At 41.3% G+C, this 27,077-nt stretch overlaps 1 protein-coding gene across 2 annotated transcripts in view; it reads left to right on the top strand.

Moving 5' to 3' along the window:
* The window catches only part of ETFDH (electron transfer flavoprotein dehydrogenase), a 44,374-nt gene that overhangs the window by 9,600 nt on the left and 7,697 nt on the right, over positions 1–27,077 (top strand). For both annotated transcript variants that reach the window (XM_010813805.4, NM_001077130.2), the window contains 7 exon segments: positions 11,823–11,963; positions 12,716–12,945; positions 14,498–14,579; positions 15,018–15,136; positions 17,254–17,331; positions 24,023–24,169; positions 25,868–26,008. In XM_010813805.4, coding sequence (XP_010812107.1) covers positions 11,823–11,963; positions 12,716–12,945; positions 14,498–14,579; positions 15,018–15,136; positions 17,254–17,331; positions 24,023–24,169; positions 25,868–26,008 — 938 coding nt within the window.

Raw genomic sequence — 27,077 nt, 5'->3', positions numbered from 1 at the left:
AGGCAAGAATACTTGAGTGGGTTGCCATTTCCTTCTCCAGGGTATCTTCCTGACTCAGGAATTGAACCCACGTCTCCTGCATTTGCAGTCAGATTCTTTACCACTGAACCACGAGGGAAGCCTGATATGATCAACAGAAATGCTGAGGACTTAAACCCAGGAGACAGCCTCTGAGATAGCTCTGAAGGACTGTTTCAGAGAGTTAGGGGAATAGCCAGGATATACAGGAGTTTAGGGCTGGGGGAGTGAAAACAGAAAAAACAGGTAGCTGGAACATCAAAAGGTTACTAATTAGAGAAAACTAGACATCTCAAATTAATGAATTTAGCACTTTTCTCTGTATGGGAAGATGCGAGAGTCTGGGCTCATTGCAGTTATTCCTTTGACAAGCATCTTTACTATCTAGGGCCAGCACCTTGCTTTTCTCCATTCTGAATCCCCTCAGGGTTGTACTGTTGGAGGCAGCTGCTATGGCTGATCGCTTGATGGCCACAACATCTTTTGTTTACTGAGATTAGCAGGTGACATTTTTTGTCCACAATATGCTTTATGTTTTTCAAAATTTCAGAGTAATCAGATGCAATCTGCCCTCCTCTTAATTTAATTGAAATCATTCTTGGGTCAGGTGCTATCCAGATCCCACCAGAATTACTGTTTCTATTTTCATTGGGTCTCTAAATCATTGCTGGAGATGGAAAGGGCAACCCACTCCAGTATTCTTGCCTAGAGAATCCTGTGATCAGAGGAGCCTGGTGGGCTGCTGTCCATGGGGTTGCACGGAGTCGGACACGACTGAAGTGACTTAGCGTGCATGCATGCATTGGAGAAGGAAATGGCAACCCACTCCAGTATTCTTGCCTGGAGAATCCCATGGACAGAGGAGCCTGGTGGGCTGCCATCTATGGGGTCACAGAGAGTCAGACACTACTGAAGCGACTTAGCAGTAGCAGCAGCAGCTAAATCATTGCTGTTTTCATGGCCTGGTGTTAGGACTACAGACATCAAAGAAATGGACACAGAATTCCCATCAGTGTGATTTTGTATCGTGATATTATGAGTTCTCTGAACTTTTTGACCTCACTTCTCTACCAAAATTTAGCCAAGGTGTCTAAGTGTTTAAATCTCTAAAGTTAAGTGTCAGATTTGTATTCAAAAAAGGAGTAAAGGTTGTGACTTTCTTTAACCCCCTGAAGGAAAATAAACTACCCAGTTCCAGATATTTTTAAGAAAATTATTAGCTATATAAGCAATGGAATTACAATTTTGTCTGGGACCAAACCATCAGATTTCAAAAGCAAATGATAACTTCTGTATGCTCAATTACAATGCATCAAAAAAATGTATTTTTATAATAAATAAGTATTCTTTTAAATGATGATAATACTCTATTTGAATTCTGGAACTGAGCTCTCCTATAATATCTTTATTTGCCTTTTTTTTTTTTTTTTAAGATTTAGTAAAGGTGAAGGGATACGTAGATTTTAAAAAGTTATTCCCAATATTACAGTTTTTAGTATGCTGTTTGCAAGTAGAGAAAATTAATATCTTGACTTTTTTTTTAATAAAAGAGTGACTCTCAGAAAACAGATTTCTAGTGTTTAAGAGGCTTTAGGGTTCAGTGCTTCAAACCCCTTCCCCTCCTGCGTTCATCATAATCTAATTGATTGTCTGATGCTAGGTTTTAGTTTTTTAAAAATTCATTTTATTGGAAAGCATGAAGCATAAAAATAAATCAGTTATGCAGTTGAGGTCTTAAGAATATAAATAATTAGCCTTTGCCAGGCCAACATCTCCTTTTAATCAGAAAAGAAGGAAAGCGAGAGGAAGAAGGGAAGGAGGAAGGAAACAGCTAGTTTCAGGTCCTATAACTTCAGAGACAAGGTCAAATCCAGTTGTAGCCTCAGAGTTTGACTGGTGTTGGAAGGATAGAGACTGGGTTGACTGGGGTCATCTGAATTTCTCTCTCTCTGTTGTAAATGAGGATTGAGGCTGTGCCACAGGTCTCATAAAGTTATAAAGAGTACCATGTGGTAATAAAATTGAAAATTCATAACTGTTCTATATGCCCATGAAAATATAAATTTTATTATATACTCCAAATCCAATATGCAAAAACCTTTGTTGAGATTTACTGTTTTTGTTCCATGTTTAGAAACTCATTCACGTGCAGACAGATGCTTCACTATAAGAGACAAAAACTGAGAAAGGCCTCATCATTATCATTATAATCCAGGAATTAGTTTTAGGAAAATAAAGCAGAGATTTGCAAATTGCTGGATGACATTTAAAATTGTAATTAGGAAGGTACCTATCGGGTTAACAAATGTGTATTAGTCACTTGTAATTAGGAGGGTACCTGTCAGGTTAACAGATGTGTATTAGTCACTTGCTTTGTGTGAGACGTACTGGGTCCTGCGCAATAGTATTTTCTAGGCAAAGGTTGACAATAAACTTCAGAGCTGATGAAGTGGGGAGAGTTCATAACTTGCTGAATTCAAACACAGTCTAGACAAACTCCAGAGTCTGTTCACTTCAGTTCAGTTCAGTCGCTCAGTTGTGTCGGACTCTTTGTGACCCCCTGAATCGCAGCACGCCAGGCCTCCCTGTCCATCACCAACTCCCGGAGTTCACCCAGACTCAGGTCCATCGAGTCAGTGATGCCATCCAGCCATCTCATCCTCTGTCGTCCCCTTCTCCTCCTGCCCCCAATCCCTCCCAGCATCAGAGTCTCTTCCAATGAGTCAACTCTTCACATGAGGTGGCCAAAGTACTGGAGTTTCAGCTTTAGCATCATTCCTTCCAAAGAAATCCCAGGGCTGATCTCCTTCAGAATGGACTGGTTGGATCTCCTTGCAGTCCAAGGACTCTCAAGAGTCTTCTCCAACACCACAGTTGAAAAGCATCAATTCTTCGGTGCTCAGCCTTCTTCACAGTCCAACTCTCACATCCATACATGACCACAGGAAAAACCATAGCCTTGACTAGACGGACCTTTGTTGGCAAAGTAATAGCTTTTGAATATGCTATCTAGGTTGGTCATAACTTTCCTTCCAAGGAGTAAGCGTCTTTTAATTTCATGGCTGCAGTCACCATCTGCAGTGATTTTGGAGCCCCCCAAAATAAAGTCTGACACTGTTTCCACTGTTTCCCCATCTATTTCCCATGAAGTGATGGGACCAGATGCCATGATCTTCGTTCTCTGAATGTTGAGCTTTAAGCCAACTTTTCACTCTCCTCTTTCACTTTCATCAAGAGACTTTTTAGTTCCTCTTCACTTTCTGCCATAAAGGTGGTATCATCTGCATATCTGAGGTTATTGATATTTCTCCCGGCAATCTTGATTCCAGCTTGTGCTTCTTACAGCCCAGCGTTTCTCATGATGTACTCTGCATAGAAGTTAGATAAGCAGGGTAACAATATACAGCCTTGACGTACTCCTTTTCCTATTTGGAACAAATCTGTTGTTCCAGGTCCAGTTCTAACTGTTGCTTCCTGACCTGCATACAGATTTCTCAAGAGGCAGGTCAGGTGGTCTGGTATTCCCATCTCTTTCAGAATTTCCCACAGTTTATTGTGATCCACACAGTCAAAGGCTTTGGCATAGTCAGTAAAGCAGAAATGGATGTTTTTCTGGAACTCTCTTAGCCGCTGCCTCATTCTGTGTTGTCTTTTTTGTTTCTTCAGTTAATAAATGTTATTTCTTTTAGCAGCTTTAGATTAAAAACAAAAAATCAAGCAGAAAGTACACAGCATTTCCTTCTAACTTTCTCCCATTCCCTGCTAACATCTTGCATTGGTGTGGTACATGGGTCACACTTGGGGAGCCAGTATTGATACATTAAAGTTCAGAATTTATATCAGGTTCACTCTGTGTCCTACATTCTGTGGGTTTTGACAAATGTGTAATAACACATATCCTCCATTAATAACATTATCATACAGAATAGCCTTGCTGCCCCACAGATCCCCTTTTTCCACATATTGATCCCTTCCTCCCTCTTTCTGAACACCTGACCTGATCTTTTACTGTCCTTTTTCCAGAATTCATAGAGTTGGAATCATAAAGGGTGTAGCATTTTCAGTATGCATTTTCGTTTCCTCCAGTGTCTTCATTTCTTTTTAGCACTGATTAACATTCCATTGTATGGGTACAGTCTGTTTATCCACTCACCTATTAAAGGACATCTCCCAAGTTTCGATAGTTATGATAGTTTCGATAGTTATGTTGTATACATTCAGGTGAATCTTTTAAATTCTGTATATTTTATTGTGATAAGAACACAACATGACATACACACTTTGGACAAAATTTTAAATGTATGTTATTGACTATAGGTACAGTGTTGTACAGTAGATCTCTAGAGTTTGTTCATCTTGTTTGTGGATTTTTGTATGGATGTTAATTTTCAACTCATTTTGGTGAATGCCAGATGCAATAGGAATTGCTGGATCCTATGTTAAGAGCATGTTTAGCTTCAGAAGCAAGTATCAGAGATGCAGAGGAGTGTAGGAAGAGTTGATGGAGCACTTTCTTTGCTCAGCCCCTGCAACGGGCACTAGGTTTTCAGGATAAATCAGACCCTCTCTGCCTTTGAGGAACCCACGAGCTGAGAGGAGACAGATAAGACAATCCTGTACGATGTGTTACAAGAGCAAGGAGGGGGTTAGAACTATCAAGAAAAGTTTTCAAAATTTCCAAAGGAAGTTTAACCAGTATAGAAAACTGAGGGAAAATTCCCGGCAAAGAGGGGATTTCCTGACAGTTCAGTGGTTAAAGCTCTGCGTTTCCACTGCAGGGGGCACAGGTTCCATCTCTGGTCTGGGATCTAGGATCCCGAATGCCTTGCTGCCCAGCCAAAAAAAAAAAAATTTTTTTTTTTTTAATATTCCAGACAAAGAAAATAACAAGTTGTCCACTTAAGAACGGTTAAGATAATAAATCCTATTTTATGTATATTTGACCATAATAATAATTTTTAAGAAAAACAGCAAAATACGAAGCAAAGGGCCCAGTGATGTGAAAAAAATGCAATATTTGGGAATGTGTTTAATAGATTAATGCTGGGAAATAGTTTCAAAAGATAAACTGGGTTCAGATAGTAAGAGATCCTATATGCTCTTCTAAAGAATATATAATTTATCTTATATTTATTTTTTTTCAGAGTATCAAATGATTTAATATAAAACTTAAGCCACTTATTCACCCTCTAAAAAACACAAACAGGAGAATAAACACACCCAAGACTTCCTAGGCCTTGCAGGATAGGAAGAAGCCCTGGACAGAGAGTCTGCAAATGTTTTTCCCTACATCCAACTCTACATTTCCTCATCCATTGGAGGGTCCCATGTTTTGACCCCTTTTGCAGTGGAAAGGAAGCAGAAGCTACAAGAGTTATGTAGAGGGTGGCAACAATCTTAGAGCTATCTGGTGCTAATAGCTTGTACACTCTGATTTGCAACTTTGAGAAACAGTATCAAATAAGCATTGTCAAATACCTACTCCTGGCCAACCTTTACTGTCATTCTTTTAAACTGCATCTTTGAGACTCACTGTGTTAATTCATGGTAGCTTTTGCTTACACAGTCTCTTAAGTAAGAAGGTTACTTTCAGGACAACCCCCAAGATGATGTGGTGTTTCTTAATATAGCTGTAGTGTCTGCTGGGTGTCATCCCCTAGGACAGGCTGGCCAGATGGCAGCACCATGCGGGGCCCACACAGTCACTTTCCTACAGCCCTGCTTGCTCCCTCTCCTGTCTGAACACCCCACAGTCAGCATTGAACTCTGAAGTCAGTGAGGACCTTGGCTTGTCTTCATTCTGAAGTTGAATGAAGTAATTCAATCCAGTTCTTCACCATTAATTCAAAGGAGCTTCCAAAATGTGTCAGGCATGTTCTAGAGAAGCCTTCTGGAGTGAAGCTGGAGGGTCTTGGCTTCCAGGCTCAGGGGGATTGGTGGGGGGCGGCGGGCAGCGCTGGAACAACTTCTTTTTTCTGGGCCGCCAGGAATTCATGAATTGCTCATTCTGTTTGTGGCCAGAAGATATGGGTTAGTTTGGGATCCACCACCTCAGAAAGAATTCTGTCCACTCCAGCTTCCAACATCCCTGACTGAACCACACTCTGCCTCAGACCATTTTACAGCTGGTTTTTGTTCATAGAAGGATTCCATTCCTGCTTATCCAGATGTGTTGACAACAAAATTATCCACTTTCTGCCTCTGGTTTTGGTAAGCTGGCTTGATGTCCATCTGGGCCAGGCAGTCCTGGCAGAAGCTGTCAAACAGGTCCTGGTTCTTGAACTGCTCCAAGATGAGCGTGATGAGTGCGAGGTCCCGCAGAGGCACTGAGGCCGGGCTGATGGGGCCACCGCTCCCGACAGCGCCCATCGTGGCTCCCGTGGAGGCCTGGCCTGCACTGCCACTGCCCATCACATGGGTGTCCCCACTGTCTGCCATGGCTGCACCTCGGACCCTCGAAGGAGACCGAATATGGCTTCCTCTCAGGGACAGAGGGCCTGAGTCGTCTAGAGGAGGCAGAGGTGGAGGAAGGGCTAGGAGGGGGGCTGCAGCATGGCCTCATTTTTTCTTTTTTTTCAGATTTTTGTATTTGGCTATGTAGGGTCTTAGTTCAGAGAAGGCAATGGCACCCCACTCCAGTACTCTTGCCTGGAAAATCCCATGGGCGGAGGAGCCTGGTAGGATGCAGTCCATGGGGTCGCGAAGAGTCGGACACAACTGAGCGACTTCACTTTCACTTTTCACTTTCATGCATTGGAGAAGGAAATGGCAACCCACTCCAGTATTCTTGCCTGGAGAATCCCAGGGACAGGGAAACCTGGTGGGCTGCCGTCTGTGGGGTCGCACAGTCAGACACGACTGAAGGGACTTAGCAGCAGCAGCAGGGTCTTAGTTACTGCAGGCAAGATCTTGGTTGTGGTGCATGGACTCTCTAGTTGTGGCACATGGGCTCAGTTGTGGCATGCAGGCCCTCTAGTTGTTTTGTATGGACTCCAGTAGTTGTGGCACATGGGCTCAGGAGGTGTGGCATGGGCTTAGTTGTTCTGCGGCATGTGGGATCTTAGTTCCCAAACCAGGAATCGAACCCACATCCCTGTATTGCAAGGCAGATTCTTAACCCCCTGGACCACCAGGGAAGTCCTGCATTCATTTATTCTTGAAACATTTTGAGAAGGGGCATTTTCACTTTCCCTTTTATTCAGCATTGTGTTATTTTAATACTTACATTGGATCATAAAGTATTTACTTAATAAAAGAGTTTAAAGGAGCGGGGAGGGGGGGTAGTATTTTTAGCTTTGTAAGAAACTGCCAAACGGTCTTCCGCAGTGTCTATATGGTTTTGCGTTCCCAGAAGTAATGAATGAGTTCTGCTGCTCCACCTCCTCAGTGGTGCTCTCCATGTTCTGGGTTTTGGCCACTCTAATAGGTGTTTTAGTTTGCAGTTGTTTTAATTTGCAATTCCCTAATGAAACGGGGTGTTTAGCATCTTTTCCTATACTTATTTTCCTTCTGAACAACTGTTTTGGCCAGGTGTCTGTCCAGATCTTTTTGCCTGTTTTTAAATTGAGCTGTTTACTTTCTTGTTGAATTATCGATAAATGAGTTTTTCGTGTATATTGTATGTCAGCCCTTTATTGGCTATGTTTTCTGCAGATATTTCCTCCCAGCCTATGGCTTAGCTTTTCTTTCCCTCTTGTTGGCCTTTTAATGCTTCTTATTTATGACTCTAGCCTGCCTTTTCACAGAGAATTACAATAAAACAGGACTAACCTGTTTCATAATAGCATGAGTCAGTCGTAAGTAAGTACTCCAATACAAAGGAATATAAAAAGGACTGATACTCAATCAACAAATTTTTATACCTATATATAGGCTAGCACTGAGATTTAGCACACACAAAATAAATAGGAGTATGCTATCTACTGGAGAATACAAATAAGACACTATTTATGTCATTTTTGTTCATATAGATGTTTAAAATTTTAGTTAAATGATTTTGTTTTTTGAGATTTTTTTTTAACTATAGTTAGAAAAACTTTTCCAAATCCAAGTTTCTTCCTAAAAATTATAAGTGTTTTTCCCATAATCCCATAATGTCTTTCCCATAATAACAGTTTTATTGAGATGTAACTTATATACCATATCATTACATCATCTGAAGTATACCATTCAGTGGTTTTTAGTATGTCCACAAAGTTCTGCAACCATCACACAGTGATAGAACATTTTCATCATCCCAGGAAGAAATCTCATACCCGTTAGAAATCAATCCCAACTCTCCAGCCCTAGGTAACTAATTTATTTTCTATTTCTATCAATTAGTCTATCCTGGATATTCTGTATACATAGAATCATGTAATATGTGGTCTTGTAAAAATACAGCTTTATTTGAGTGCCCTGAGTCTTCGTGGTGGCGTGCAGGATCCTTAGCTGCGGCCTGTGAACGCTTTCACTGTGGAATGTGAACTCTTAGTTGCAGCATTGTGGGATCTAATTCCCTGACCAGGAATTGAATCTGGACCCCCTGCAAGGGGAGCACGGAGTCTTAGCCAGTGGACCACCAGGGAAGTCCCTAATGTGGTCTTTTTGTGGCTGGCTTCTGGTCACTTGAACTTAATGTTTGCAAGGCCTGTGCATGTTCACTTCTTCCTATTGCTGAATAGTATGTCAGTATCACTTGTTATTTGTCCATTCGCTAATGAACATTTGGTCATTTCCACTTTGGAGCTGCTGTGAATAATGTACCTATGAACATTCATGCAGAAGTTTTTGTATGGACATGTTTTCTTTGATCTTGAGTTTATGCTTAAGAGTGAATTACGTGGAAACTATGCTTAACATTCTGAGGAAATGACGGACTGTTTTCCAGAGTGGCTGCACCATTTACATTCTCACCAGCAGTGTAGGGGAGGGTTCCAGTTTCTCCACATCCTCACCCACACTTGTTGTTGTCTATCTTATTGATTATAACCATCCAGTGGATATCAAGTGGTATCTTATTGTGGTTTTGATTTGTATTTCTCTGATGGTTAAAGATATTGAGCATCTTTTCATGTGCATATTGGGTATTTGTTTATCTCCTTTGGAGAAGCATCTATTCAGGTTCTTTGTGTGTTTTTAATCATGTTATTTGTCTTTTTATTACTAGAAATGAGTTCTTTGTATATGTTAGATACAAGCCCCTTATCAGAGATATGATTTGCACATATTTTCTCCCCTCCCATGAGTTATCTTTTCTCTTTCTTGATGGTATCTTTTGAAAACAAAAGATTTTAATTTCGGTGAAGTACAGTTTATCTGTTTTCTCTTTTGTTGCTTGTGCTTTGGTGCCATAGCTAAGAAACTATTGCCTGATCCAAGGTCACAAGCGTTTACACTCTTTCACAATCTTTTCTGATAGCATGAGGAATTCTCGATATTATATCCTTCATCCAGCTTAACTTCGTATCCATAAAATAATCATCAAATGTAAAGAAATTAACACTGACACAACAGTATTAACTAAACTGTGGCCTTTATCCAGATTCTTTTTCTGTTCAGGACCCAGGCCTGGTCCCCACCTTGCTCTAGTTGTCACACCCTCTCCTGTCCCGTCTACTTGAGTATGGTGCTTCCTCTCTCTTTTCTTGCGTCTCATGACCTTGACACCTTCAGTGTGCACTGGGCAGGCATTTTGTTGGATGTCCCTTGATCTGAGTTTGGTGATTTCTCACAATTAGATCAAGGCTGTAGACTTGGGGGAGGTGTGCCACAGAGGTGAGGAGCTTTTCTCAACACATCACATCATGTGATACTAATGTATCTTACTGTAGTTATGGTAAACTTGGTCACTTGGTCAGAGTGTCTGTCATGGCTCTCCACTGTAAAGTTAGTATTTTTCCTTGCCACACTCTACTCACTGGAAGCTGATCCTGAAGTTCAGCCCACACTCAAAAGCAGAGACTCAAATAATTTGTAGATTTATCACTGTAATCCTTTATACTTTCACTTTTTTCTATTAAAATCATTGATCAAATGAAATTCATTTTGATATTAAGAAAGAGCTAACTTTCTGCCAGTATCTGACCATTTAATGAAGAACTATCTCTTCTTCCTGATTTGAAAAAGCATCTTTATCGTATACCAAATCCTTATATGTATTCTACCTTTCTATGAACTCTTTATTCTGTTCCTTTGATGATTTTATTCCTTCTCCCATGACAGACTCCCATAGCTCCATATGTAAGTTTTGATAGCATTCAGGGCTATTCCCAAGGAAGGATTCTGTCTTTTTATTTTTGTTATTATTAAGGGATCACTGTGGAGAGAAGTACTAGAGAAGGGGGTAAGAAATTGAAGATCCAGGAGTAAAGGAGGGTATTAATATTTAAAGTAGGAATATCTCTAAGAAGATGGGAAGGAAAAGCGTCATCACCCAGGTGGAAGGATTCATCTACGTGAAGAGAAAAGACCTGTCTTTACTGTAATCTGAGTGAATGAACAAGGGTCCAACACAACAGATGACTTGACAGTTCCCACCTCACTAGTTCTCTCTCTCTGTGAGGCCTGCTGTGCTCGGCTTCAGGTAAGGCATGGAGGAGAGAGAGGTGCAGGTTTAAGGACAATGGAAGTTTAATGAACGTTCTTGCAGATAAATCTTGGCACACTTGTGTTTATTTCCATAAAATTCTGATTTGCTAACTCAAAGAATATATATACATTAACTCAGTTGGAAGGTGGGTCTCCTTAATTTAAAATGAAGCCGACCCTGAAGTGCAGTTTGCCCACGTGGTCCCAGTGTAACCATTAATACCTCCCTTGGTGCTGACCACGAAAGGCTTCCCTGGTGCCTCAGCTGGTAAAGAATCTGCCCACAGTGCAGGAGACCTGGCTTCGATTCTGGGTTGGGAAGATCCCCTGGAGAAGGGAAAGGCTACCCACTCCAGTATTCTGGCCTGGAGAATTCCGTGGACTGTACAGTGCATGGGGTCACAAAGAGTCGGACATGACTGAGTGACTTTCACTTTCACTATAGTGCTCTCCAAGTATCTGCTTTAGGTGGTAAATTATACGGTCATCCTATTTATAGGTGAAGCTTGACATAAGGTAAATTGAATAGATTAGCTTATTAAAAAGCTTTTAAAATGTTCTAGTTTGTGAACATTGCTTTATGAGGAAAAGCCGACTGGATTGTCTACCTTGGAAAGATGACAGTCCGCTTCAGTTCTCTCCCAGCTAAGGGCTCGGCAGTGTAGCTTTAACTGTTCATTGACTGAATGTCTGCAGTGTTGATGTGGCCAGAAGATAAACAGGTTTCCAAAGAGAGGGCATCACGTGGACTCACACAGTTACCTTAGTAGGGGGGAAGGTTTCCTGGCAATCCAGTGGTGAAGACTCAGCACTTTCACTGCCGTGGCCCTGGGTTCAATCCCTGGTCAGGGAGCTAAGACCTTATAAGCTGTGTGGCAAGACTTAAAAAAAAAAAAAAAGATGGTACCTTAGTGATCACCTGGTAGCCCTTTACTTTTTTGAATAAGGAAACAAACCTATAACAGTTGAGTGATTCTTTAAGGTTTTAGGGCTAATTAACAGAAAAGTCCAGGATTCTTGCGTGAGAAATCCCATGGACAGAGGAGCCTGACAGGTTACAGTCTGTGGGGTCGCAAAAGAGTTGGACATGACTTAGTGACTAAACAACAACAAAGAGAAAACAGATCAGATCCCCAGTCCTAGATTTTGTGTGTGTGTTTGCTTTAAAATTTTGTTCAAACTACTCCTGAGAAAAACTATTTGAAAAAATAATACTGTTCTTAATTTTTGTGCAGTATACCAGTGCTTTCATGCCATAAAAATTAAGAAAAATTACCTACCTCTGTGTGCTACACGATGGTCTTCAACTTCTGTTGTACCTCGAATTACTACCCACTATACTGTCTATCCCCGGGATCAGGACAAGCGATGGGAAGGTAAGTCATCATTTTTGTGAAACTGTTGAGATCTTTCTAGAAACATTGAATCATTTTGTGGAGGTAAATATTGATATTATATTTTTCATGATAGCATAAAATCACCTAAGATTTTATAACTTTATCAAATCTGTTACCTGTTAATATTTAGATAAGCAAATATTTGCAAACTTACACTAATAGATCTCAGTAATAAAAGTTGACTTATGGAAGCTGAAGTAAGATAATGCCCTCAAACAGAACCCAAGAGAACATTCTGCTGAAACAATAATATACTTAGTATAGCTCTCGCAGGAAGCAGAGGGGCAATTTATATAAATAATGCTGTAACTCACAGGCTTAAAGAATGAACTTATGTTTGGGGGGCTGTGACAGGGAGGGGAGAATGGGGGGACAGATAGTTAGGGAGTTTGGGATGGACACGTACACACTGCTATATTTAAAATGGATGACCAACAAGAACCTACTGTATAGCTCAGAGAACTCTGCTCAATGCCTTGTGGCAGCCTGTATGGGAGGGGAGTTCTGGGAAGAATGGATACGTGTATGTGTATGGCTGAGCCCCTTTGCTATTCACCTGAAACTATCACAGCATTGTTAATCAGCTATACCCCAATACAAAACAAAAAGTTTATTTAAAAAAATAATAATGCTATAAAGGATAGTGAGTACTCATAACCCAACCTTGTGATTTTATCAGGTCATAGTCATCCCAGAATTGTCATGCATGTTTAAATCCTCTTCACTCCCAGGAGTGAACATGGAGCGGTTTGCAGAGGAGGCGGACGTGGTGATTGTGGGTGCCGGTCCCGCGGGGCTCTCCGCGGCCGCACGGCTCAAGCAGCTGGCCGCCCAGCATGAGAAGGACATCCGTGTGTGTCTGGTGGAGAAAGCTGCTCAGATAGGCGCTCACACCCTCTCAGGCGCGTGCCTGGATCCACGAGCTTTACAAGAGCTGTTCCCAGACTGGAAGGAGAAGGGAGTATGAAAAGTTGTTATTTATACCGACTCTCATCTTGATTGTATTTCTATGTCCAGATGAAAGGAATGTGGAGAACCCTTTTCACCTGGTTCTAGCTCTTAGAGGGTAACTGGAGATAGGTTTTTAATTTTAAAAGGGCCAAAAAAATTGACTAACATCAAATATAGTCAATAATTTTTAAATTAACTCATTTCACATATTGCTTTCTACATGTTGTGTTTGTGTACTGGATTTATGAGAAGACATTATCTTGAGAAGGTTTTTGAATAAAATACAGCTTTTTGATTTTGAGGGTATTTCCTAACTTACTCCATAGGTGTTTATATCATTGTTCTTAATAAAATTTTCTATAACTATCCTATTTTTAATACATAAAGCCTCTTTAATACATAAAGAGGATAATTTAATCTAATTTTCTAAAGAAATACATGAGTAAGACTTATAACCTAAGCAGACACGTCACAGGCGAGCTATACAGAGAAGCCAGTGCTAGTCTTACTGTGCTCGTTTGTATGACCTCGGTTAAAATCTTATACTCTGCATATCTCAGTTTTTTCTTCTGTGAGATGAGCTATATTATTTCTGTTCAAGGTATTCAAGGTTAGAATATTTAGTATCTGTGAATACTAAATATTCTATATAAACAGTTGTGAAAACTGTTAACAAACACAATTCACCTGAGTAAATCTAAAGGTCAAATTGGCTTCATTCAGTGATTCTGAGCAGCACCCCATCTAGCAAACAGAAAGGAGCTCCAAAGAGCAGCAGAAAAGGAGAGGTTTTGACAGACAGAACGTGGTTGGGGCACGGGAGTCATAAGCAAAAGCACTGTTTGAGGCACTGTCGCCTCCCAGGTGGGGAATTCAGGAGGACACCTCACCAGGACTGGCAGAGAGGCTGAGATGGAATGAGGTCAGCGCCAAGGCTGGGAGGTCAGTGCCGAGGCTGGGTGTGCTGACCTGGGGCTTTGCACAAGTGACCATGCTCTTCCTTCTAAAGTAGCAAGCTCCTTGAAACTTGACATGCTGTAATTATGCCTAATTTCTCTCTTCAGTGTATTTCAGAAATAAGCATCATTTAATTAGTATTGACAAAATAGCAGTTCTAAAATTAATAGAAAAAATTTTTCACATCAAAGCCTCGTGTAGCCAGGCAGATCCAATCCATTCCATACCTGTTAATTGTCTTTATCCAAAGAAAAATAAAGCCTGTCTTCCGTGTCCATTGAGCACTGGAGCCAGTGTCTAGCCTGACCTCCACAGAGGCAGGGAGACAGGAGGCCAGCCTCCTTGAGGTTCACTCAAAGGTGGCTCCAGGTCCCCCAGGAAAAGATAGTCCTGAGATGAAAACTGGCTTGTTTAGTTTTTTAAAAGATTCCCATGCACCTCAAAGAGACAAAGGGTTTACAGTGTCAGGTTTTCCAAAGGAAGTGATGGAAGAAAAGTGAAGAAGACAGTTCTCTTTCCTTTTTGACTTATTATTTTACTATTTTGTGTTTCCCCTTACAGATATGAACTCAAAACACCCTTTTCTCTCCTCCTTTTGTTTCCAGGCCCCTCTCAACACTCCTGTAACAGAAGATAGATTTGGAATTTTAACAGAGAAATACAGAATTCCTGTGCCAATTCTTCCAGGTAAAGAATGATAAATATTGTGGACTTACAGAATTCCACAGCTGGAAGGAACTACATTTCATCTGGTTAAATCCTTTCCTTTTACAGATGAGAAAGCAAAGGCCCAGAGACCTGAAGGACTTGCCCAAAATTACACAGCTAGCTTGTGGAAAAGAAGGCAGGACCAGAGCCCAGTGCTTTTTTGTCTTTCAGTCTAGGAGCATTGGGATAGTCTTGTAAAGCACCCAGGAGTTTCTGATTTAGTTCTGTAACGTTGTTTTCAATGTAACAGTTTGAACTCTAGACAAAAATTATTAGGAAATAAATTGAAATTATGGCCAGAAGATGATGCGTGTATATAATGCAGAAATTAGACCTTAGAATTTCTAAATTTAGTACTTAGGTTTTTGCGACTTACCACTAAAAAGTCAGACTTCTGAATCCAGCCTCTGTCTGTAGGTCTCCCGATGAACAATCATGGCAATTACATTGTGCGCCTGGGCCATCTGGTGAGCTGGATGGGGGAGCAGGCGGAAGCCCTGGGTGTGGAGGTGTACCCTGGCTACGCAGCTGCCGAGGTTTGTGCCTCTCTCTTCCTAATGCTGATGGGAAGTGATCGCTGTTTCCTTTGAAACTAAACCAAGAATGTAAATAGATAAATATTTTCAAAAAGCCATAGGATATTAGAGTTATAAAATCAGAAGAAATCTTAGCAGGATCAATCCAAAGAGTACTTGAAGTCCTGGTATTGCTCCATATCAGGTGACTGGTCAACCTAGGATGAAAAAAGCCTCCAATGTACGGATTGTTGGTAATGCTCTCGTCTGTAAATTGAGTAGATGTTTCTTTATTTTCTTACAGTGTATAGAACAAATCTGTGCCCTCCCCCAAGGACAGCTTTCCAATTTTTATGCCCGCTCTCCTGCCCCACCGTCACTGGTGATTTTTTTTTCCAGGTTAAATATTCTCAATTCTGACAACCACCATGTTACATATTTTGAGTTGCTGTAGTACTCTCATTGCCCTCCTCTGAATGCATTCCCTTTTATGTGGCCCCCAGAGTGAATCAACGACTTCAAGCCTGATTACAGCAAGGCGGGTTACCATGTTCATTCTAGAAACTGCGCTTCCAATAATCCCTTCAAAATAACTCTGGTAACTACATCTCACTATGTAGAGTCTCACTACTTGTTGGGGAAATTATTAAAAATAAAATCTCCAGCCAAACCAGAAAAAACTCACCTCTACAAATTATAAACAAAAATGAAACAGTTTTATTACTGAATGAGCATTAAACCAAGACTGCAGTGCAATTACAGGCCATCTGCTAGGGTGATTGCCAAGACAGAGGGAACTCTTAACCTTTTACTCAACCAGACAGATACCGTCCATTACATACATGTTAATCGTCTTTCTCCAGAGGAAAAAATAAAGCATCCTATATCTTTTTGACTGGCAGCAAGTGACGATGTGGAGGCAGGCACGTAGCCCAGACTGTCCCCCAGAGACAGGGAGACTGGACACCATCCTCCGTGGTCACATGTCAGATGTGTCTCTGAGGACCCAAGAAACACTAAGATGCTGACCAGAAATCTTACTTAGCTTTTTATATGATTCCCATATATCTATGAGAGACAGAAAGAATTTACAGTCAAGTTTTCTAAAGGAAATGCTGAAAGAATCTGGATAGGAGAGGGAGTTGTCCTTTTTGTCACCAGTGAAATTAAAACCATCTTTGTTTTTCCCATTACAGTAGATGTAAGCCAAATGAAACACATGGGCCTCGGCACTGCACGTCCTGCTACTGGTTTCTATGTTCCCAGTTCATACACGTGGATTTGGGTTTGCATTTCTCCCGAATAAACTGTTCTTAATGGGAGTCAGTGTCCAAGCCACAAGTAGGTGGTTTGTGGCATCCATGGTTCACACACACACACACACTCACTCTCAGAGTCACCAGCAGCTCTCCTCTGCTCCGCAGTTTCCTGTTTGCCAAGGCCGTCTACAGGTCCAGGCCACAGCCCTTCCAAGGTGCAATGTGCATTGCTGCTGGTTCTCATCTCACCTTTTCACTCGCATGCTTTCTGGCATGAGGTTCCAGTTCTTTCCTGTCCAAAGAGCATCTTCCTCTGGAAGAAACAGAAACCGAGTAGGAGAATTGTTCCTTCTCATCTTCACAATCACACTTTTGATCAGTTTTCCCTCTTTCTTCGTGGTCCAGAAATAAGCTTTAATCACCCCGGGCTGTCTTCAGCCCCACTCTGTTTTGTCTTATTCAAGTGTTTGGTTTTGGGGTCTGGGCTCACTGGGGAAAAGGCTTTCCTGACACTGTCCTCAGCGACCCCAACTGACAGTCCAGTGTGCCACAGGCCCTGAGTCCAGGCTGTGTACATATGCCCTTGACCTCTGAAACACTGCATCTTCCTGGCTCCTTGGTGTCCTCTCAGTAGATCTCCCATTCTTCCTCGTCAGGTTGGGACATTTCCTCCATTTCAAGCTGTTTGAGTTGAGTTCTGTTTGATCTTGAAGGGAGTATCTTAAAAGCACATCTCTTATTTTTACTTGAACATTCTTAAGCCTGTGTCTCTATAATCTAGAGAATAAGTTCACCTTCTAAAAATCAAAAGCCGTTTGTTGTTTCTTTGCAAGACAGTTACGAGTCTCCAGGTGATAATGAAAAGTGTTTTTGTTTTAGGTCCTTTTTCATGAAGATGGCAGTGTGAAAGGAATTGCCACAAATGACGTAGGGATACAGAAGGACGGTGCACCAAAGGTGAGCCTGTGGACAGTTTATGCTCTGCAGACTGACAGTAAAATATAAAATTAACTCACACTCAATGATCTGGTCTTGCTACAGACTGCACATTAATTAAGTGCATGTTAGTGTTTAGTTATTAATGTGGAATTTTATCTCATTGTTAAAAAATAAACATCTTTGAATTAAATATAATTTAGATAAGTGGATATAACATGTTTAAGAACAATTTTCTTAAAAGGTGAAAACATGATTCATATAAATATAAAACAAACACAGGTCACAGATATTATTTCATTCATTTATTCATGAGGGATTTGGAAAGATGTTATAGCCAGTTCAGGGAAATCAAAAAACATGTACACGTGGGCCAGCTGCTCAGCTCCCCTCCACAGTCCGCCACTTCTGTGGACAAGAGTTGTTTGCATCACTGCTGTCAGTAATGTGGATTGAATCTTTGACATCTTTTGGTAAATACAAGACTGATTGCCTTTCTAGCTTTCAGAATATGCCTGAATGGCCTTCCAGTTTTCACAGCTCATTATTTTTGAATTTGTAAAAGAAGAGCTGTTACATGGATTTCAGCTCTGTTAGGTCCTTTGGAAAGGACAAGGAAAAAATAACCTTCCTTTCCTATAACAAGAACAAAACACAGATTAACATCTTGATAAACAAATTTGTCTATTCATGCTTGTTTATTGTCTTAATTTCTCAACTAGAATAGAGGCTCCTTGAAGGCTGAGATCATGGAGGGTTACGCCAAAGCTGGCACAGAGCCAGGTAATGCCAGGGCCTCAGGAAAGATGGGTCACCTCCTAATCAGTCCTTTTCTCCCATTATACAACAGAACTGCGCCTCTAGTCTAGCATTTCCCCGAGCAGGTCTTCCTGCTTCTCACTCCTTCATGCTTAGAGAGCAGCATGTGCCCATGTCCTCAAGTCTTAGCGCCTCACTGTTCCTCCTGGTGGCTTACCTGGCCGTACAGAATCTCGTGAGGTCGTGGGACTCAGCCTGTCCTATGGCAGGGCCAAGGAGCTGTCTTGTAACTGGCCCCAGGGATTCTGATGCATAGCCAGGTTTGCAGACACCTGTCATCTCATCCTGCTTCTCAAAGTGTGGAATGTACCTGCATCACAGAAAGCCAAAACTCTGAGAACGGGAGTTTATGACAAAGTAAGGGTTTATTCCAGGATGCCGAGCAGCATGGGGAAAGAAGCCCCTCATATCCACGCCAGCTTGGTCTTTGAGCTGAGGGTATCTTAAAGCCGAAGAAGTTAGGATTGGGAATTCACTGGGGGTCCAGTGGTTAAGACTTGGCAGTCTCACTGCTGAGGGCCCAGGTTCATTTGCTAGTCGGGGAACTAAGAGCCCGCAAGCCACACAGGGTGGCCAAGAGAAAAAAGAAGCAGCTGGGATTAACCACTTCCTCTGACTGGGAAGTCAGGATGTCTCTGGTTTATGACTTTCTGGCTAGGTACTCCTTGCCTCCAGGGTTTGTGGGCTCATCTCGCACTGGAGAAACAGCCTGAGTTTGTACGTTAATGATGGATCTGTAACAGCAGTTGTAGTACATTAAAGGTATTTTCATAATAGCCCCTGTAGTCACCTGACTCTGGTTGATTGGTGTTCAGAGAGCACAGGGTGAGGTCAGAGGCGACAGAAAGGGAATAAAATTCTGGATTGAGAGAAACTTGCTTTAGGGAACTCAGTTTTCTGTGTATTTTTTTACATTTTCAACTTCTTGTTAAGTAGTACATAGTATTTTTTATTGACTTATTGAAAAGAGAGTAAGCCTTGTCCAAGACATCGTTTGGTAGAGAAATGACTGCTGTTGTCTTTTTCCTTTTTAATTTTTATTGGAGTCCAGTTGCTTTAAGATGTTAGCTTCTGCTGTGCAACATAGTGAATCACCTATATGTTTACATATATCCCCTGTCTTTTGGATTTCCTTCCCGTTTAGGTCACCACAGAGCACTGAGTAGACTTCCCTGAGCTACACAGGAGGTTCCCGTTAGTTATCTGTATTACACATAGTATCAGTAGTGTATATGTGTCGGTCCCGATCGCCCAGTTTATTTCACCTCCCCTTACCTCCTTGGTAGCCGTATGTTTGTTCACTTCATCTGTCTCTCTGTTAATGCTCTGCAAATATTGATAAGATCATCTGTACCATTTTTCTAGATTTCACATACGTGCATTAATATACAATTTTTTTTCTGTCTCTGACTCACTTCACTCTGTGTGACAGTCTCTAGGTCCACCCATGTCTCTGCAAATGGCACAGTTCCATTCCTTTTTATGGCTGAGTAGTATTCCATCATGTATACATACCACATGGTCTTTATCTGTTTCTTGATGAACGTTTTAGGTTGCTTCCATCTCCTGGTTATTGTAAATAGTGCTGCAGTAAACACTGAAGTTCATGTGTTTTTTTCAAATTATGGTTTTCTCTGGGTATATGCCTAGGAATGGGGTTATTCAATCATATGGTCGTTCTATTTTTAGTTTGTAAAGGAGCCTCGATTCTCTTCTCCATAGTGGCTGCACCAGCTTACATTCCTACTAACAGTGTAAGAAGGGGAACTTAGTTTTAAGGGGACTTAATAATAATAACAGAATATTGTTTTCCTATATTCTTTCCTGTGTTATGGCTATTCTTTTCTATATTATGGTCAGGTAATTATAAATTGCCATTTAGTCTTTAAAAAATTTTACTTTTAATATTATGACACTGAAGCACACGAATTCTCCCATTCTGATACTTTCTTTTTGTGCGTGTTCTTGTGATATTTGTCCAAATGTATATTTTTGTGTTCTGTGCTTTGTAGTTGTAAAAACATTTTTATATTTTATATATTGTGTATGTATAGAGGTAACAGCATAGACGAGGACAGTGGAATCTCAGTAACTTGAGCTACAGAGTCTCAGTTTTTCAGTCTGTCTTCATATGGCCGTGTGGAAGGGGAAGAACTGAGGGTGGGCTCTGTGTCCTCTGCTGTTCAGCTCATTTATTCCGGCGTGGCTGGGCTTCCCCCTGCCCTTCTTATGGCTCACAGACACCTCGTCTAGCAGACCCAGTTCTCTGTCCTGTCACCCGGCCTCCCGGTGGGCACGCTGGCACAGCTGAATAACTTTCTTCTGGAAACACTTCCTGCTTTTCACCCCACCTTCTCCTGGTCTTCCTGGTGTTTCATGGGCCCCCTTCTGCCTTTGCCTGCTCATCCTCTGCTACCCCCACCCTGCCCATCCTCTAAGTATCTGGGCTCTAGGCTTCACTGTGGGATCCTCTGCCTATATTTTCTCCGTAGTGGCCTCATTTAGTGACATAACTTTAAACACCTCTCCCCCAAGTCCCAGAATTATTGTCCAGCTGCTCATTCAGTAGCTCTAACCTTAGATCTGTCAGGCTTCTTACTGTCAGAATTCTTTTTTTTTTATTTTTATTTGTTTGTGTGTTTTTAGCTGCTCTGGGTCTTTGTTGCTACGTGAGGATGTTGCTCCAGTTGTAGCAAGTGGGTGCTCCTCTTGATGGCAGTACATGGGCTTCTCTCATTGCAGTGGCTTCTCTCGTTGTGGAGCATGGCTCTAAGGCACGCAGGCTGCAGTAGTTGTAGCTCCCAGGGTCTAAAGCAGAAGCTCGGTAGTTGGGGCACATGGGCTTAGTTGTTTGCAGCATGTGAGATCCTCAAGGACCAGGAGTCAAACCCGCATCTCCTGCATTGACATGTGGATTCTTTACCGCTGAGCCACTAGGGAAGCCCCCTGTCAGAATTCTGATGTGGATGTTTTCACATTTCAGAGGTTAAGTGACTTGCCCAGGGTCAGACCCCTGTTCGGCAGTGGGGCTGGGATTGGAATAGAGGCGTATGGCTCCAGGACTGCCCCTTGCACACGCAGGGCTGTGTTGCCTCTCAGAGGAAGCGGAAATATACTGAGGAGTACTTTAGTTCACTGAGATTGAATTGTTGTGGCGTAAGTTAAGCTAGATAAACTGCATGTCTATCTGGAAGCAGATAGGGTTGGACCTTCATTTTATAAAAATTCTGATGACTTCTTAAAACAATAAAAAAAAGTTAGAAAGAAATCTAGGTTATAATTACAACCTAGGTATAAGGTAAGCCATCCTATAACAGAAATTAGAAACCTATAAGAGACAGGCCTTTTTTAATGACTTAAAAATTAAGCACTTTTTTGGTATTTTTGTATACCAAAAATACCACAAAGTCTGCAGATAAGCAGTAGATTGGAGAAAATAGTTTGAGTGCCAGTGATATCAAAGAGCACTTCTGCATTGACAAGAAAAAAGGAGAACATGTTAAAAAAACAGGCAGAATCTTAAAATATAACAATGGACAGAAGAGCAGATCCAGGTGAGCACTGACCAGAAGGCACGTCCTTAGGCGTCTCTTGTCCCGGGTCCGCAGCTCCCAGGCCAGGTCCTCACAGAGACCCTTCCTGCTCCCCCAGTCACGCGGCTCTTCCCCAGAACCCCTGCCACCACCATGCTCTCCTCCATACATCCAGTCACACTTGGTCCTTGTACACCCACGTAGTTATTGATATTTAGTCCTGCCCCTGTGCCTCACCCCAGGGAAGGAATGGTGCTTTTCTGTCCTCTCTTCCCCAGTGCCTAGCATAGAACCTGGTATACCAGATGCATTCAGTTAATAGTTCTTGAATCAAAAAGAAAAGGATGCTGAAGAGAGTAATCAGGAAAATGCAAATTAGCATAGCAGTGCGTTAGTACTACATTTAGCAAAAACGTAAGAAGAAAAGGTATGGGCTTGCCAGGTGGCTCAGTGGTAAAGAATCCGCCTGCCAATACAGGAGGTTCAGGTTCGATCTCTGCGTTGGGAAGATCCCCTGGAAAGGGAAATGGCAACTCACTCCAGTGTTCTTGCCTGGAGAAGCCCTGGTGAGCCACAGTCCATGGGGTCGCAAAGAGTCAAACACAACTGAGCGCACACACACGCATACTGTCACAAGCTGGAGATAGGGACAGTGTCTTCTTACATACTGCGGGCAGGAATGTGACTTGTTCAGACTCTGGGGAAGACATTCTGGGGACAGCTAGCAAAATTAAAGTAGGTGTGTCCAGGAGGAGCAGTGCCACTCCTGGAAACCTAACACTCAGGAACAGAAGCACCAATGTTGTAAGGGCACGTACACAGGGTGTATGTTTTATAACACGCTGTTCATCACAAATGAACTGGAAACAGTGAATGTCTGTTACCTGGTACCGAAGCACCAACCTGTGGTGTTCCCGCATGGAAAGATTTGAGCCACACGGTGACTTGCGAGATTTCCATGAAGTGCTATGGTGAGAAAATACGATGCACAAAAGGTTGGATTATATGATCCTATTTTTGTGACATCAGGAACCAGAAAAGTTTGGTTGTATATGTAAGATCTCAGTATATAGGTGTGTGTATATATTTGGGTAACACTCCGCATGCTAGGTTCTTAACATGGTTTATGGATGATGAAGTGTAGTAAGAGGAGGACAAAAACAAATTCAGAGGCACTAAGCAGAGTCATTTATAGGGATCACGTGCGTGTGGATGATGCACGAGACAAGCACAGAGTTACCAGCAAATGTGAAAGGTGTTCACACTCCCAGGAATGGAAGTTCCTGATTGATTCCTCCCCTCCTCCCCACACATTTCTCCTTTGGTAATCATAGGTTTGTCTTCAAAGTCTGTGAATCTATTTCTGTTGTGTAAATAAGTTCATATGTATCCTTTTTTAAAAATTAGATTCCACCTATGGGTGGTACCATGTGATAGTTGGTTTTCTCTGTCTGACTTACTGAACTTAGATGATCATCTCTGGGTCCATCCGTGTTGCTTCAAATGGCATTATTTCATTCTTTTTTATGGCTGAGTAATATTTCTTTGTGTATATGCACCTCATCTTCTTTATCCTTTCATCTGTTGATGGACATTTAAGTTGCTTCCATGTCTTGGCTAATGTAAATAGTGCTGCAATGACTATAGGAGTGCTTCCAGATTTTTGAATTAAGAGTTTTCTCCAGATACATGCACAGGTGTGGGACTGCTGGATCATATGGTCGCTCTGTTTTCAGTTTCTTAAGGAATCTCCATACTGTTCTCCATAGTGCCTGCACCAGTTTACATTCCCATCCACAGTGTAGGAGAGTGTCCTTTTCCCCACACCCTCTCCAGCATTTGTTATTTGCAGACTTTTTGATGCTGGCCCTGCTGACTGGTGTGAGGTAAAAAATGTTTTTTAATGATAGAAGTTTCAGGTATCCAGTGTTATAATTCAACTTCTGTATACACTGGAGAGTGACAACCACCCCAAGCCTGGTTACCAGCTGTCACCGCACAGTTGACCCCCTTCATCCATTTTGCCCCTCCCCCTCACTTCTCACTGTACATTCATTTGTAGGTAATGGGGAGAGGGAGCATGCTCTATTTGTTTGTTTGTTTGTTTTAATTCTTACAAACTTAACCATTCAATCAAGTACTTTTGAAGTGAAAAAGTAAATATAATAAAGACACAAGATATTGATTGACTGCCTTATAAATTTAAATTCCACTTAAAACAGTAATTAGTTTTACTTCTAAAATTATATATTTGTACCTTCTCTTCTATTTCTAAATCATAGTTCAATTCAAAACCAACCAGAATGTGAACATTTTAAAAACTGTCAAATGTTGCAATTTAACGTGTTCTTATTTCTTAGACAACTTTCGAGCGGGGACTGGAACTACATGCTAAAGTCACAATTTTTGCAGAGGGCTGCCACGGACACCTGGCCAAGCAGCTGTATAGGAAGTTCGACTTGAGGGCCAACTGCGAGCCTCAGACCTATGGAATCGGGCTGAAGGAGGTACCTGCATTTGCTGGTGTAATTTTAATGTGGCAAGATGAAGTTTATACTCATTTGTATTGTCATGTAATTATCATTAATTGGAAATGTTCATAATGACTGAAGATATTTGGGATATTTTTCAAGAGGCTTTCCCGGTGGCTCAGACAGTAAAGCATCTGTCTGCAATGCAGGAGACCCAGGTTCAGTCCTTGGGTTGGGAAGATCCCCTGGAGAAGGAAATGGCAGCCCACTCTAGTACTCTTGCCTGGAAAAATCCCATGGATGGAGGAGCCTGGTAGGCTACAGTCCATGGGGTCACAAAGAGTCAGACACGACTGAGCGACTTCACTTTCTTTCAAGGGGCTAGAGAATATAACTAATCAAATTTCACTATTATATAAATTGTGTCTGCATGTCCTACTTGTTTTGTCAAATGTTGATTGAAATAAGTCTTGAATTTGAAAATATTTGTGACATTAATTTTTTTTTCATTGTAATTCCATTTCCCTAATAGGATTTGACCTGTTATCCCTATGCTCTTTGTAAGATGACCACATCCTATAAGAATTCTTATACAAAATTATAATGTAAAAATAACTTAGTTTATGAAATACCCGCTCAATATATTTAATCTGCAGCATACATTTTTATTAGGTTAAATGGATATTTTCTCAGTTTATCCAATCTCTAGTCTGATTTCCCAAACTTTAGGTTTATTAACATAAGAGTTTCATTATAATTCTTTTGTTAAAAATATTTTGGGGGGTAAAATTCAGAAAGGTTCAAATTCTGTACATAACTAGAGTTATTATATTGTGAATAAGGGCTTGTTTTGGCGGATTGCTTCCCTCATAGCTCAGTTGGTAAAGAATCCGCCTGCAATGTAGGAGACCCTGGTTCGATTCCTGGGTCAGGAAGATCCGCTGGAGAAGGAATAGGCTACCCACTCCAGTATTCTTGGGCTTCTCTTGTGGCTCAGCTGGTAAAGAATCTGCCTGCAATGTGGGAGACCTGGGTTCGATCCCTGGGTTGGAAAGATCCCCTGGAGAAGGGAAAGGCTACCCTCTCCAGTATTCTGGCCTGGAGAATTCCATGGACTGTATAGTCCATGGTGTCACAAACAGTCGGACATGACTGAGCAACCTTCACTTGGCAGATTGCACTTAACACTATGTGATGTCACATAAAATCTGATTTTTAGATAGTATTTCACATGAAAATTGTTGTATAAAGTTTAGACCTTACCCTTCTGAAAGTAGGATGATCGATTTGCTTCAGTTGGGGGGAAGGCAATGCAGGAGGAAATAAACTTTTTTCTACTGAAAAATAACATCTGTCCTGTGAAGTAGCAGCTCTGACATGCAGGGCTCAGTGCACTTTATGAGGCAAGCACTCCTGCATGGCCCCCGCCTGGATCCAGGTGTTAGGTGGCTACCAGCACCTCATCCCCTCTATGGCGTTTCCTACAAACATGAACACCTTTCCCATTTGAGAACCTGGTTAATGTCTTAAGCATTCCTGAATTTCCTAACTCGTTTATTTACTTCCATTCATCCCTGCAGTTTGCTGGGATGTTTGAAATGCCTTTTATGTGTTTCTCTCATTACAGTTTTCCACTTATAACTTCAAAAATAAAACATAAAACTTAGCAGCTTTTGTACATGTGGTGACATAAAATATCTAAATTATATACTAGGACCTTTTTTTTTTTTTAAGTTATGGGTTATTGATGAGAAGAAGTGGAAACCTGGGAGAGTGGATCACACCGTCGGCTGGCCCCTGGACAGACACACCTATGGGGGCTCGTTCCTCTACCACCTAAATGAAGGGGAGCCCCTAGTAGCACTTGGCTTTGTGGTGAGTCATATGCCCATGATGGGAAGTTCCACTGTGAGAGTCAGTGCTCCTCAGTGTTACAAAACCAGGGTGTCAAATCTGGAGAATGTGAAAGGCTAATCACTTAAAGCTTCCTTTCTGCTTTTATCCATGCATGAAATGCTTATGGCCATTGTCAACATCAGTCTACTTCTGCTACACGCCAGACCCTGTGCTGGGTGCTTCCCTGGGAATGCTGTTCCATAAGGTTCCCATGAAGTCTGTCCATCCTTATTTTACTTATGGGAAAACTGAAGTTCCCATAGGCAAAACAACCTTCCCAAACACACCCAATTAAGTGACAAAGGCAGGACTCCCGCCCAAACCTGTCCTACCTGAAGCCCGTGTCCACTGAGGCACGCCATCTCTGGAAATGCAGTCCACACCAGGTTTGAACCTGTAACTTTTTAACAGGAACCTTTTCTCCCTCTTGGTCACTTACATCTTTGCAATAAATTATATCTTGACCATTACAGGGAATGGAAAAACAATATGAGTAATTGCACCTTGCCGTTGGTTGCAGCTTTATAGTTCAGTGTTGATTAGACTTGTATATGATACATTAACTTTGTGCACTATTGGTGTCTTCAGTGCATTCCTTTTGTTTATTTTTTATAGTGATTTAATCTTCTCAGAGCAAAAAAGACTTGGTTACTAATTTCAGCATTTCATAATACCATGTAAAATATAACCTCATATTTCTTGCCCTCTTTATAAATATGATTATATTCAGCTTCTTAATTTTTGCCTCAGTGTACTATATAGAGCTTATTAGTTGATTTCTAGAGTTGGTGTTGATAAATGAATAATAAATTATTACAACTCCTTTTGTCAACACATAATGCATGACACCTACCTACAAATATTTTTTAATTTTAATTTTGACTTAGAGAGTACAGTGATTTATTAGTATGTTCTAAGTATTTTAAGTTTTGCAAGTTATAAAAACATGACATGTATTGTTTGCCCTTCTTTTCCAAAGAGATTTTATTCCAATTATTTAATTAAATTTGGATCATTGCATATATTTCTCTAAGTCCTTTGAGAATAA

Source organism: Bos taurus, chromosome 17 (assembly GCF_002263795.3).
Source record: "Bos taurus isolate L1 Dominette 01449 registration number 42190680 breed Hereford chromosome 17, ARS-UCD2.0, whole genome shotgun sequence".
NCBI lineage: Eukaryota > Metazoa > Chordata > Mammalia > Artiodactyla > Bovidae > Bos > Bos taurus.
The sequence above is the reverse complement of the archived record's forward strand: the minus strand, read 5'-3'. Positions and strand labels throughout refer to the sequence as shown.